At 45.2% G+C, this 15,000-nt stretch overlaps 1 protein-coding gene across 1 annotated transcript in view; it reads left to right on the forward strand.

Moving 5' to 3' along the window:
- Positions 1–3,117: 3,117 nt before the first annotated feature.
- LOC143284581 (apicoplast pyruvate carrier 1-like) overlaps positions 3,118–15,000 on the forward strand; it is a 26,199-nt gene continuing 14,316 nt past the window's right edge. The window contains exons 1-6 of the mRNA XM_076591399.1: positions 3,118–3,283; positions 4,992–5,163; positions 5,833–6,022; positions 7,787–7,913; positions 9,344–9,483; positions 13,388–13,517. Of these exons, the coding sequence (XP_076447514.1) occupies positions 5,022–5,163; positions 5,833–6,022; positions 7,787–7,913; positions 9,344–9,483; positions 13,388–13,517 (729 nt within the window). The 5' untranslated portion in view covers positions 3,118–3,283; positions 4,992–5,021. The remainder of the gene's footprint in view (positions 3,284–4,991; positions 5,164–5,832; positions 6,023–7,786; positions 7,914–9,343; positions 9,484–13,387; positions 13,518–15,000) is intronic.

The raw sequence follows: 15,000 nt of genomic DNA on the forward strand, positions 1-15,000 counted from the left end.
AGATGTTATGTGCAGTTTTACTCGGCCGAATTTATTGGCTTGTTGCGAATCGACCCCTGTGTAAAATGTGTAACTCTGTAACAGGTGTAACTTTCCTGCTGTAACCTATTCTGCAGCCGCTCCGTCAGTCAAAAGAAACTTATGACGTGAATGGCAAAGTGACGTACAATATGCTGATATTGTAATTTATTTGGACTCTTCGACTACATGTGGGCCTACAGCTGTTGCTCACGTTTTCGGTGTCACTTGTAAAACACCATTTCAAAAGACTGATAAGAGTGAAGAAAAAAAATCGGAGGTACAGATTCTTATTCAAATTTCGCAAATACAATGGCCGAATACACCACTGAGGGGAGCGGTCATGTTTGATTTGGTCTTTTTCTTTTGTTCATTAGTATACAATAATTTCCCAAGTTATGTCCAAACTATACAACCTGTTATAAGCCTTTTTTTTGTAGTAGCCTACCCTGTCATTGCTCACCATCAGTAATTTCATTCAGTAGGCCTAATTGATGTATCTACCTATACATGAGTATGGAGAACCTCTCCATCTCGATCTATACATTAGGTCATGCATTTGGTGTTCTCATCAGTATAAGGTAGCAACCCCATAATTCTTTTAGCCCAAACAAATGCACAGTATCGACTGGCAGTACACAGGGGTGGCATTACTCAGCGGTGTCAAGAACCCCACAACTCAAAGCTAATATGTTGTTCAATGGCTTCAGTGTATTTTTTGTGTGTGTATGTGTCACTGTGTGTGTGTGTGTGTGTGTGTGTGTGTGTGTGTGTGTGTGAGAGAGAGAGAGAGAGAGAGAGAGAGAGAGAGATGTTATTCAACACAGTTTCTTCATGAGAAATATCCAATCCATCAATTCTGCTTTACTGGAAAGATCTCTACGGGCAGCTACATATAGGCCTACTGTGCCCCGGAATCAGTGAGAAAAGGAATCGATATAAAAATAATCAAACCCAGACCCTCCGTTACGGACACGTGAGAGATAAGCTGGCGTTGTTACGGTGCACGTTGTTATGTGATCCAAGTTTAGTCGGGACAAGACAGGGCGACATGCGGTTTACAGAAAGGTGACTGGGTTTAAGTCGTTCTACACAACTGTGACTGTGCTTATCAACAGCTAAGAAATTTAAAAGACTGATGCCAAGTGTAACTTTTTAGTGTCATATGATTATGACTTTTTATTTTATTTTTTTTTAAAGTGTTTTTTTTTTTTACTCCTCTGAATCTTAATCAAGACTACTGATGTCAATGTATCAAATATTTTGGCCTCGGAAAAAACTAGGTCGGAGGCAAGGAAAATTGAGCAGTAAAGCCATCTTCTACTTCTTTAGCGAGTGAATCAGGTACTTGCCCAACTACAGAAAGACTGACTAAAACCATTTACTGAACAGAGGAAAAAGAAACAAAGACAGAGACATGGCCTATAGTGAAACGCTTCACTGGAGATTAAATGCACGTGCTACATTGTTCAGGAGATTAAAGACGTTTCCCCCAAAAAATTAAGCCTGCGCAATTTTTGATTTGGTTGATTATGATCCTCAGACTCCCTTGTCTTTGATAATGAAAAAAAATTAAGAGAGAGAGAACTTTTTTTTTTTTAATGAGGGAACTTGGTGGAACAAGCGTGCATACGCTTTTTACATCCAGCCCTCACAACAAAGAAATGAAATCCGAAAATATTCACAAATTAACAAAAGGTTATAGAAATACACATGACATGTATGACTCGGAGAGAGAGAGATAGAAACACAAACACACACACGCACACACATACACAGAGGCACACACACACACACACACACACACACACACACACACACACACATAGCCTGAGGGGAGAGAGAGAGAGAGAGAGAGAGAGAGAGAGAACGGAAGTCAAGATAACTGCATGGTCGTTCCCAATACATTTTGAATATTGTTTTGAGTCCAGCTAAGCTTCTCCTAAATGTCAGATACTCTGAGTCTGAAATTCCCATTGACGACCATGTTGCTCCATTTCATTTACATTATTCAGTGCTGAAGTTAATCTTCCTTTCTCAGGGTTCTGATTTTGTTCGTTGTTGAGCTCACTGCATGTTTTTCTCCGCTCAGTTTTAGACTTTTCACAGTTCACTTCACAAACAAGTTCACTGATTTTACATTCTGTACTTTGAAAACCACATTCGAGCGATCCCACTCACAATCCTCGGACACCCTTATTCAAAAACCGTCCTTTGTGTGTGTGTGTGTGTGTGTGTGTGTGTGTGTGTGTGTGTGTGTGTGTGTGTGTGTGTGTGTGTGTGTGTGTGTGTGTGTGTGTGTGTGTGTGTGAGAGAGAGAGAGAGAGCGGAGAGAGAGAGAGAGAGAGAGAGAGAGAGAGAGAACACAAGACAAGACAACTGAAATTCTTTAGTTTCAAGTGTAGCCACTGCATGGAGTTCTTTTTTACAACCAGTCCCTATAATATATTTCAGTCGAGGATAAGGCACTGCAGCGCTGTGTGCTTTTTTACATCCAGTCCCCGCCATTGGCCCTGAATAGGGTCTACACTGCACAATACTAAATGAAATGGAAGCATGGTGTTAGTAGAGATACATAACAGAGGAGAAAAAAAAAATTATATTAAAAAAAAAGAAGAAAAAAACACACACACACATACATACACATACAATCACTCACAGACACACAGAGAGAAAGTCAGTGTGTGTGTGTGTGTGTGTGTGTGTGTGTGTGTGTGTGTGTAGAAACATGAAAACGTGAAGAGTCTTTTATTGTCTACGGAAAACAATACAGCCCTTCGGACAAGGGGGAGTGAGGGGGGCGGGGCATCAGTCGTTTTAAGCATAAAAATTGTGTGTGTGGGGTGGGGGTAGAATTAAAGGTGGTGATGTCAAAATAACTGGTCGTTTTCAATAGATTTTGAAATTCGTTTTTAGTCGAACGAAGCATCTTTTTAACATTAATTTTGCTTCGCCATCGCATGGAAGTGCCGCTTCGAGAATCGTGTGACCTTGACCGGCCGTGGACCCAATGCTGTGAGGGAGATTGACCTTACCTTACCCCAAACAATGAAGCTTTCTTTGGGGGAGATAACTATAACCTTGCTGATGGGGTCATGACTCATGTGTTGTGAGCAGCTGACAGGAATCATGTGATAGGCACAAAAAGCAAGGCGGCATCGTCAGGGCCAAAGAGAAAAGAAAAAAGGCCTGATGGAATAACAATTAAATGAAACACGTCCCAGGCAAAGGACATGAAGTTGGCACAAAGTAGCTTGTGATTGATGTGAGTATCATTAACTTTCGGTTTCTTTTTACACATCATTGGTTTGGTAAAGTGTGTTAAACAATTATTTCAGCTGATAATCACCGATACAGCTGTATTACACTCAGTAACGTAACTGCAGCAGTCTTCTATTATACTGTCTAAAATTCGGTCAAGTCAGTTACCCATTTTAACTGCAGCTGATTAATTTTCATGCGAAGTTGAACGGATATTCACTTAAGGTGGTGATATCCTGTTTCAATGCCCTCAGTCACCCAGGGACCCATTTAAAGACCATTTTCGTGCAAAGTTGAACTGATTCTACGTGGTGACCTGTTTTCTGTTTCATAGTATGTGGAGGGTTGATAAAAAGTTTGGTCGCTGCACAGCCAGTTTGGCAAGTTCACGAATTCGTTTGCAATGACACGTCGATTCAGCGTGTGCCAATCACCAAGGGCCTTTTTCCGTTCTTAGGGTAAACAAAGAACATGGCGGGTTGAGACTGTCAGTTCGATTTCAGGAAATGGGTCATTTCGCGTCGTTTGAAAACAACAAACAACTGTCTATGGGAAGGGTGGATTTCTCACTTTACTTCAGTGCAAAAGACACGAACATTGTCATTTAAGTTGGCCCCAGATTATATCATGTTACTGCGGAATCCTGAAATTTTTTAAAATCGAGTTTTAACTTCATGTTCTTTCTCAGTTTATCAGAATGACTGACAGTTTGATGGTGAAAGTAAGTGAAAAAAACACAAACAACAAAGAAGCAATTAAGACGTGCAGTGGTTCTGTTTCTACCCCTTCCTTCACCTGTCTCCCCATATTTGTCACCTGCTGCCCCACCCCCCTACCCGAAGCCATCCTCCACCCTGGTCAGGAAGAGACAGGGTGGAATGACCACCTCAGTTAGCAGTGTTCAGCAGCTAGTCCTGCAACATCCACCTTGCTTCCCCTCCACCCATCTGTGTGACTGACAGAGTGAACGTCCACGCTGTGTTGCAAATAGTGAAATACTATTCATTCCGTCTCAGGGGGGAAGTATTGTGGATATTGCCACTAGTTCTTTATTGCTACCTCTCCTTACATGCATACACACATACATGCTCACACTCACATGCACACATATGTATACACACACACACACACACTTGCATCCATACCCACACACACCCACATGTATGCACATGCACATGTGCACGCACACACACACACATGCATACACACACAATCACACACACACACACACACACACAGACACACACACAGACACACACACTTGCACACACTTGCACAAATACACACACAAATGCACACATACACAAACACACACATATACTTGCACACACATGCACATATATGTACACACACATATGCACACACAGAGAGAAGTGTATGCACACACATGTATACTCAAACAACACACACACAAACACAAACACACACACACACACATACCTGTGTGAACTCTCTCTCACACACACACATACACACACAGAAGTGCATGCACACACATGCATACTTAAACAACACACACACACACACACACACACACACACACACACACACACACACACACACACCTGTGTGAACTCACACACACACACACACACACACACACACACACACACACACACACACACACACACACACACACACACAGAGTTTTAGTCACCCCCAAAGGCACAGAAAATTGAATGTGTGACGTTCTAATCTTGATCCTCACTCAGCTCCAGCACTGAAGACAGCCCTCACAGCCCATGGAGGGGGCAGGAAAGAGAGAGGGGGAGGGGGGAGGAGCATCACAGTGCTGTCCCCTGATCAGTGTGGGTGTCCGTGCTGTGGTGACAGTCGCCTGCTGCTTCCTCTTCTGTTGCACCCTGGGAACCTTGTACGCCTTTGGTCAGTGCTTGTGTGTGTGTGTGTGTGTGTGTGTGTGTGTGTGTGTGTACATTACATCCCGTTCTCTTCAATATCTTGCATTGTCTTCTGTTGTTTGTTTGTCAGGCTTTGCACTTTATTGCTCCCATGTTAGTGTTGGAAATAGTCATTGGAATCAGTAATATTTTTCATTGTGATGTCAGCAGTACTGAATGCTGTACTGTGAATTTGACAGGAAAGTTCCGGTCTGGAAGTAAAGTTCTGTAACTGAGCAGATGTGAATCCTTTGTGTTATGTGATGATGACTGAACAGAAACATGAACTACTTCAAGTAGAGCAAGGTGAATCAGTACCTGCTTATGATGAATTAAGTGTGCTGTCTGTGTGACTGTGTTGTCTGTGTGACTGTGCTGTCTGTTCAAATGAAGTCTGTGACTGAAGTGTGCTGTCTGTGTGACTGAAGTGTGCTGTGTGACTGAAATGTGCTGTCTGTGACTGAAGTGTGCTGTCTGTGACTGAGACTGAAGTGTGCTGTCGTGTGACTGAAGTGTGCTGTCTGTGTGATGTGTGCTGTCTTTCTGAACGAACTGTACTGTTTATTTGCTGAGCAGTCTGTCTTCCTGAATGAATTATACTGTCTGACTGAATTGAACCATGCTGTGTCTGACTGAAAGTTCCACGCCTCCATAGGTAACATCAACCCCTACCTGACGTCGTACCTGCGGAACCGGACAGGTGATGGGGGCACGGACTTCACGGACACGCTGTGGGTGTTCCAGACTCAGGGCATGGTGACCAGTGTCCTGATGCCGGTGGTGGGGATGCTGGCCAACAGGCTGCACACCAAGCTCTTCCTGGCCATCGGCTTCCTCTGCCACACGTAGGAAAAAACACGCCTGTATGGGGGTGGGGGGGTGGGTGTTCAGGGTGTGGTGTGGGTGTTTGGTATGTGGGTATTGGGGGTGGTGTGTGTGTGTGAATATGTGTGTGTGTGTGTGCCCAACACTCAGCTTATATAACAGATTGACATTAGCTTACAGTTGGGCCAACAGCTAAGTGAGAGCTGTATTATAAATGGTTTCTCCATTGCAGTGGGAAATCATTTACAACTTAGTCTTTTTTGGAGGACTATGACTCAAGCTAGTAGGCAAAAATTGCACTGGCTCTTAGTGCTGCAGGCTTGAGGGGCTAGCTGGCCTTTTGGAACCATCCCAATGCCGACTGTCCTAAAACCCTCTTGGCTGAGAGAGTGGGGATGTTACTTGGGCAAGACACTGTCCACTATAATCAAATTCTAGCCCAGATAATCTAGACAGCAGTTACCTCTTCTGATGGTCATAGTTGAACACAACTGACTATTGTATAGTGTATGTGTGCCTGTGTGTGCATGTATGTGTGTGTGTGTGTGTTTGTATGTGTGTGTGTGTGTATTGGATGTGGTGTGGTGTGTGTGTGTGTGTGTATGTTTGTGTGCGTATGTGTGTGTGTGTGTGGAGGAGGATTTTGTTTAATGTCCCATCACACATATAGGTGATTGAAGACATTTTGTTAGAGTATTGATGTGTACATTTTAGTATTATCGTAAAGAAGAGGAGGGGGAGGGGAATGAATGGTGAGTTTGGGGAAAGTGGGTATATGGGGGTGGGGTGGAGTGGAATTTGAAACTGTGTGTGTGTGTGTGTGTGTGTGTGTGTGTGTGTGTGTGTGTGTGTGTTTGGATGGTGATAGTGCAGTGGGTGTGGCTTTTTCTTGGTTGTGGTGATGTGTGTTTGGTTCAGGGTTGGTGTTCACTAAACATGTTTGCAAGTCTCCAGTCTGTTCCTGCACCTAACCCAGTGTACTTTATTATTTCTGATTAAAAACAATCCAAGGGGTGTGGCTTACACACACCGCAAGTATGTTAAAGTTCCCCTAATCCGTAAAGATTCCATTATCCTTGTCACTTAAAAACTGAGCATGCATCATCCTCTGAATATTGAGTATGGTTGATTTAAGTTTGGCCAAAAAAAAAAAAAAAGGATCATATACATAAAAGCCACTTGAAGTTTAAAGGAGTGTGTGCATTGTTTGTGAATTTCAACTGACAAGCAGAGGTGGTGTGTGATGATTCGGTGGTGGTTTGTAGGTGTGTGATGATTAATGGAGTGGGCGGGGCTTTGTTTGGTGATGATTGATGAATGGATGATGTGTGTGTTGAGGGGTCACTGACTGTGTGTTGAGGTGTTGACTGGATGATGTGTGTGTTCAGGGGTCACTGACTGTGTGTTGAGGTGGTGACTGGATGATGTGTGTGTTCAGGGGTCACTGACTGTGTGTTGAGGTGGTGACTGGATGATGTGTGTGTTCAGGGGTCACTGACTGTGTGTTGAGGTGGTGACTGGATGATGTGTGTGTTCAGGGGTCACAATGTGTTGAGGTGGTGACTGGATGATGTGTGTGTTCAGGGGTCACTGACTGTGTGTTGAGGTGGTGACTGGATGATGTGTGTGTTCAGGGGTCATTGACTGTGTGTTGAGGTGGTGACTGGATGATGTGTGTGTTCAGGGGTCACTGACTGTGTGTTGAGGTGGTGACTGGATGATGTGTGTGTTCAGGGGTCACTGACTGTGTGTTGAGGTGGTGACTGGATGATGTGTGTGTTCAGGGGGTCACTGGTGGGGACGTTCTTCACGGTGCAGCAGTCGTTTCCCCTGGTGGTGCTGACCTATGGCGTGCTGTATGGCATTTCCCCCACTGTCGTTGACGCCGTTGCCATTCGCCTGGCTGTCCAGGTGGGTGTCTGGACTGGTGTGGGTGTGGGCGTGTCTGTTTGGGGGTAGGTGTGTAGGGTTGTGGGGCTGGGTTGGGGTGGTTGAGTTCAGTTTGTCAAGGAGGCGTCAATGCATACAAGCTATACCACATCTGTTAAACAGATGCCACCTATATCACAAATGTTAAACAAATGCCAGCAGCAGCATAACCCAGCATGCCTAGTCAGGCCTTGTAAAAAGAAAAAGGATACATAAACAAATAAATGGGTGGAGGGTGGGTGTTTAGGTGTGTGTGTGTTGGTTATGTGTGCGTGCGAGGGGGGAGAGTTATGTGTGTGTGAATTTGTGTGTGTGTGTGTGTGATTGTGGGAGGGGGGGTTGAGTCTGTGTGTGTGTATGAATTTTCAGCCCTTTTATGGCAATGAGTGGTTGGCTGGACTATAATCAACAATGATATGATATGACATTGTGATATGATATGATTTATAACACATATGACATGACACGACACATGACATGGCATGACACGACACATGACATGTCACACATGGCATGACACATGACATGACACGACACAAAGAAAAGATATGATATGTGATGTGGTATATTTTCAGTTTAGGTTCTAGTTTTCTCAAGGAGGTGTTTATTGTGTTCAGGCAAACCCGAAACTGCTTGGTAGATGCTTGACCAGCAGCATAATCCAGCGTGTTCAGTAAGGCCTTGAATGCATTCATGTATGTTTGTGTACCTATCAGAGTGGATTTCTTCTACAGATTATACCAGAGGACAACACTTAGGTTGCCATGGGTTCTTTTTCAGTGAGCCAAGAATGTGCTGCACACGGGACTCCAGTGTCTTGTCTCATCTGAATGATCAGATGCTCTGTGTGATTCGCCAGTCAAACTTGGAAGAGAGGGCAAGACTGGGATTTGAACTCAGACCCACATGGACAGTGTAATGGCAGATAAGCATCTTGACCATTCTGCCACCTTCCACGTATGTGTGATGTGATGTGATATATGATACAATACAATACAATACAATACAATACGATACAATACAATTACAATACAATGCAATACAATACAATATAATACAATGCAATGCAATTACAATACAATGCAGTACATACAATGTGGTACAATTACAACACAACACAACACAACACAATGCATTACAATATGATGCAATACAATACAATACAATACAATAAGGGCCGAAACACTTGACTGAGGAGGGCTCCTTCTCTGAAGACCTTGTACTGTTCAGCTATCCCTAGAGTTTCTTATCACCAATACAATAAATTACAATACAGTACAATACAATGCAATGCAATTCAATACAATACAGTACAATGCAATAAGATGTGATGTGATATTATATGATGATGATATAATACATGAGTTTGCGCGGTGTTTGGTGTGGTGGATGGTGTGGTGTGGTGTGGACAGTGGGTGCCACAGAGGAGGGGACTGATTGTGGGGGTGGTGCTGATGGGGTACGGGGTTGGGGGAGTGGTGTGGAACCAGGTCACCACCCTCTTCATCAACCCTCACAACCTGGAACCTGATCTCACTGTTGGCGAGGATGTGTGAGTAGTGTGCACATCTGTGTGTGTGTGTGTGTGTGTGTGTGTGTGTGTGTGTGTGTGTGTGTAGGCCTCTTTGTGCATGCATTAGTATGCCTGTGTGCATGTATGTGCATGCGTGTGCAAGTGTGTGTACATCATCCAAAGTGAGGAATGTGTTATGTTGGTTTTGTACATGATGTGGAGAAATGTGGTATGTGGTGTTGTACATGATGTGGAGAAATGTGGTATGTGGTGTTGTACATGATGTGGATAAATGTCGTATGTGGTGTTGTACATGATGTGGAGAAATGTGGTATGTGGTGGTGTTGTACATGATATGGAGAAATGTGGTATGTGGTGGTGTTGTACATGATGTGGAGAAATGTGGTATGTAATGGTGTTGCACATGATGTGGAAAAATGTGGTATGTGGTGTTGTGCATGATGTGGAGAAATGTGGTATGTGGTGTTGTAATGATGCGGAGAAATGTGGTATGTGGTGTTGTACATGATGTGGAGAAATGTGGTATGTGGTGTTGTACACAATGTGGAGAAATGTGGTATGTGGTGAAATGTGGTATGTGGTGTTGTACATGATGTGGAGAAATGTGGTATGTGGTGTTGTACATGATGTGGAGAAATGTGGTATGTGGTGTTGTACACAATGTGGAGAAATGTGGTATGTGGTGTTGTACATGATGTGGAGAAATGTGGTATGTGGTGTTGTACATGATGTGGAGAAATATGGTATGGTAATATGGTGTGTGGTGTGGTAATATGGTGTGGCACATGGTGTGTGGTGTGGTAGTATGGTGTGGCACATGATGTGGTGTGGTATATGGTGTGTGATGTGGTACATGGTGTGGTACATGGTGTGTGGTGTGGTACATGGTGTGGTGTGGTACATGGTGTGTGGTGTGGTACATGGTGTGGTGTGGTACATGGTGTGTGGTGTGGTACATGGTGTGGTGTGGTACATGGTGTGTGGTGTGGTGTGGTACATGGTGTGGTGTGGTATGGCACATGGTGTGTGGTGTGGTGTGGTACATGATGTGGTGTGGTACATGATGTGGTATGGCACATGGTGTGTGGTGTGGTACATGGTGTGGTGTGGTACATGGTGTGTGGTGTGGTACATGGTGTGGTGTGGTACATGGTGTGTGGTGTGGTACATGGTGTGGTGTGGTACATGGTGTGTGGTGTGGTACATGGTGTGGTGTGGTACATGGTGTGTGGTGTGGTACATGGTGTGGTGTGGTACATGGTGTGTGGTGTGGTGTAGTACATAGTGTGGTGTGGTACATGGTGTGTGGTGTGGTATGGCACATGGTGTGTGGTGTGGTACATGGTGTGGTGTGGTACATGGTGTGGTGTGGTACATGGTGTGGTGTGGTACATGGTGTGTGGTGTGGTATGGCACATGGTGTGTGGTGTGGTACATGGTGTGTGGTGTGGTATGGCACATGGTGTGGTGTGGTACATGGTGTGTGGTGTGGTATGGCACATGGTGTGTGGTGTGGTACATGGTGTGTGGTGTGGTACATGGTGTGGTGTGGTACATGGTGTGTGGTGTGGTATGGCACATGGTGTGGTGTGGTACATGGTGTGTGGTGTGGTATGGCACATGGTGTGTGGTGTGGTACATGGTGTGTGGTGTGGTACATGGTGTGTGGTGTGGTATGGCACATGGTGTGGTGTGGTACATGGTGTGTGGTGTGGTATGGCACATGGTGTGGTGTGGTACATGGTGTGTGGTGTGGTATGGCACATGGTGTGTGGTGTGGTACATGGTGTGTGGTGTGGTACATGGTGTGTGGTGTGGTATGGCACATGGTGTGGTGTGGTACATGGTGTGTGGTGTGGTATGGCACATGGTGTGTGGTGTGGTACATGGTGTGTGGTGTGGTACATGGTGTGTGGTGTGGTATGGCACATGGTGTGTGGTGTGGTACATGGTGTGTGGTGTGGTACATGGTGTGTGGTGTGGTACATGGTGTGGTGTGGTACATGGTGTGGTGTGGTACATGGTGTGTGGTGTGGTATGGCACATGGTGTGGTGTGGTACATGGTGTGTGGTGTGGTATGGCACATGGTGTGTGGTATGGCACATGGTGTGGTGTGGTACATGGTGTGTGGTGTGGTATGGCACATGGTGTGTGGTGTGGTACGTGGTGTGTGGTGTGGTACATGGTGTGGTGTGGTACATGGTGTGTGGTGTGGTGTGGTACATGGTGTGGTGTGGTACATGGTGTGTGGTGTGGTATGGCACATGGTGTGTGGTGTGGTACATGGTGTGTGGTGTGGTGTGGTACATGGTGTGGTGTGGTACATGGTGTGTGGTGTGGTGTGGCACATGGTGTGTGGTGTGGTGTGGTACATGGTGTGGTGTGGTACATGGTGTGTGGTGTGGTGTGGCACATGGTGTGTGGTGTGGTGTGGTACATGGTGTGGTGTGGTACATGGTGTGTAGTGTGGTGTGGTACATGGTGTGTGGTGTGGTGTGGTACATGGTGTGGTGTGGTACATGGTGTGTGGTGTGGTGTGGCACATGGTGTGTGGTGTGGTACATGGTGTGTGGTGTGGTGTGGTACATGGTGTGTAGTGTGGTGTGGTACATGGTGTGTGGTGTGGTACATGGTGTGGTGTGGCACATGGTGTGTGGTGTGGTACATGGTGTGTGGTGTGGTACATGGTGTGTAGTGTGGTGTGGTACATGGTGTGTGGTGTGGTACATGGTGTGGTGTGGCACATGGTGTGTGGTGTGGCACATGGTGTGTGGTGTGGTACATGGTGTGTAGTGTGGTGTGGTACATGGTGTGTGGTGTGGTACATGGTGTGGTGTGGCACATGGTGTGGTGTGGTACATGGTGTGTGGTGTGGTACATGGTGTGTGGTGTGGTGTGGTACATGGTGTGTGGTGTGGTGTGGCACATGGTGTGTGGTGTGGTACATGGTGTGTGGTGTGGTATGGCACATGGTGTGTGGTGTGTATGTGGTGTGTAGTGTGGTACATGGTGTGTGGTGTGTATGTGGTGTGTAGTGTGGTACATGGTGTGTGGTGTGGTACATGGTGTGTGGTGTGGTACATGGTGTGGTGTGGTACATGGTGTGTAGTGTGGTACATGGTGTGTGGTGTGGTACATGGTGTGGTGTGGTACATGGTGTGTAGTGTGGTACATGGTGTGTGGTGTGGTACATGGTGTGTAGTGTGGTACATGGTGTGTGGTGTGGTACATGGTGTGGTGTGGTACATGGTGTGTAGTGTGGTACATGGTGTGTGGTGTGGTACATGGTGTGTAGTGTGGTACATGGTGTGTGGTGTGGTACATGGTGTGGTGTGGTACATGGTGTGTGGTGTGGTACATGGTGTGTGGTGTGGTACATGGTGTGGTGTGGTACATGGTGTGTGGTGTGGTACATGGTGTGTGGTGTGGTACATGGTGTGTGGTGTGGTACATGGTGTGTGGGGTGTGTGGTGTGGTACATGGTGTGTGGTGTGGTACATGGTGTGTAGTGTGGTACATGGTGTGGTGTGGTACATGGTGTAGTGTGGTACATGGTGTGTAGTGTGGTACATGGTGTGTGGTGTGGTACATGGTGTGTGGTGTGTTACATGGTGTGGTGTGGTACATGGTGTGTGGTGTGGGCGTGGTACATGGTGTGTGGTGTGGTGTGGTACATGGTGTGGTGTGGTACATGGTGTGTGGTGTGGTGTGGTACATGATGTGGTGTGGTACATGGTGTGTGGTGTGGTATGGCACATGGTGTGTGGAGTGGTACATGGTGTGTGGTGTGACACATGGTGCAGTACGGTGCGGTTCATGGTGTGTGGTGTGACACATGGTGTGGTGTGGTGCGGTTCATGGTGCGTGGTGTGGCACATGGTGCGGTGTGGTGCGGTTCATGGTGCGGTGTGGTGTGCACAGGTACTACAGCCAGGCCGAGGTACTGGACAAGGTACCGTGCTGTTTCCTACTGCTGGGCGTGGTGTGCGGCAGTGTGCAGTTCCTGGGGACACTGCTCCTCTGTCTGCCTCCTCTCCCGCCACCCACACAGGTCACTCCTCTGTGTGTGTGCGTGTGTTGGGGGGTAGGGTGTGCGCAAGTGTGAAGGGAGGGTGTGTGTGTGTGTGTGTTTGGGGGGTAGGGTGTGCGCAAGTGTGAAGGGAGGGTGTGTGTGTGTGTGTGGGGGGGGTTACGTGCGCGTGCATGTGTGTGTGTGTATGTGTGTGTGTGCATCTGAGTTTCACATTGATCTTTAAATTCTCAATATGTCATAAATTTTCCATCTGGACACTCTAAGTCTGCAACACTATATATACCCACTTTCTTACCATCTTTTCTAAGATTATTGTTGTCTTATTGATTTAGAATTTATCATTACAGAAAATGTTTCCAGCCACTAAATCAGCAGTAACTTTACTAACATATTCTTTGTATGCTTCGAAAGTATTTTCCTAAAAGTATTGAATCTGAGCTTGTCAGTTGAAAAGCTTAAGCCATATTTCTTTAAATCTTCAATTAGGGGACATACCTTTCTGTGTGCATTTGTAACTATCAGTTAACAGATTACTTATCCATGAAATTTTCAGTGATTGAATGAAAAGATGTAACAGTGTTTATCATAGGTTGAGTATGATGAATTGAAGTGGTCATCAGGTTCAGGTTCTGGTTAGGGCGATGCCAAGAATTGTAGCCTTGTGGCTTTGTATGCCTCGTTGATTTTCGTAATTTTTTTGGTCAGGTACTTAAAAGCTCACAAGGTCATGTGACAGTGTTTATCACAGGTGGAGTATGATGAATTGAAGTGGACATATAACAGTGTTTATCACAGGTGGAGTATGATGAATTGAAGTGGTCATGTAACAGTGTTTATCACAGGTGGAGTATGATGAATTGAAGTGGTCATGTAACAGTGTTTATCACAGGTGGAGTATGATGAATGAAGTGGACATGTAACAGTGTTTATTACAGGTAGAGTATGATGAATGAAATGGACATGTAACAGTGTTTATTACAGGTAGAGTATGATGAATGAAGTGGTCATGTAACAGTGTTTATCACAGGTGGAGTATGATGAATTAAAGTGGACATGTAACAGTGTTTATCACAGGTGGAGTATGATGAATTGAAGTGGACATGTAACAGTGTTTATCACAGGTGGAGTATGATGAATTGAAGTGGACATGTAACAGTGTTTATTACAAGGTGGAGTATGATGAAGTGGACATGTAACAGTGTTTATTACAGGTAGAGTATGATGAATGAAATGGACATGTAACAGTGTTTATCACAGGTAGAGTATGATGAATGAAGTGGACATGTAACAGTGTTTATTACAAGTAGAGTATGATGAATGAAGTGGACATGTAACAGTGTTTATTACAAGTAGAGTATGATGAATGAAGTGGTCATGTAACAGTGTTTATCACAGGTGGAGTATGATGAATTAAAGTGGACATGTAACAGTGTTTATCACAGGTGGAGTATGATGAATTGAAGGGGGCATGTAACAGTCTTTATTTCAGGTGGAGTATGAT

Source organism: Babylonia areolata, chromosome 8 (genome assembly GCF_041734735.1).
Source record: "Babylonia areolata isolate BAREFJ2019XMU chromosome 8, ASM4173473v1, whole genome shotgun sequence".
Lineage (NCBI taxonomy): Eukaryota > Metazoa > Mollusca > Gastropoda > Neogastropoda > Buccinidae > Babylonia > Babylonia areolata.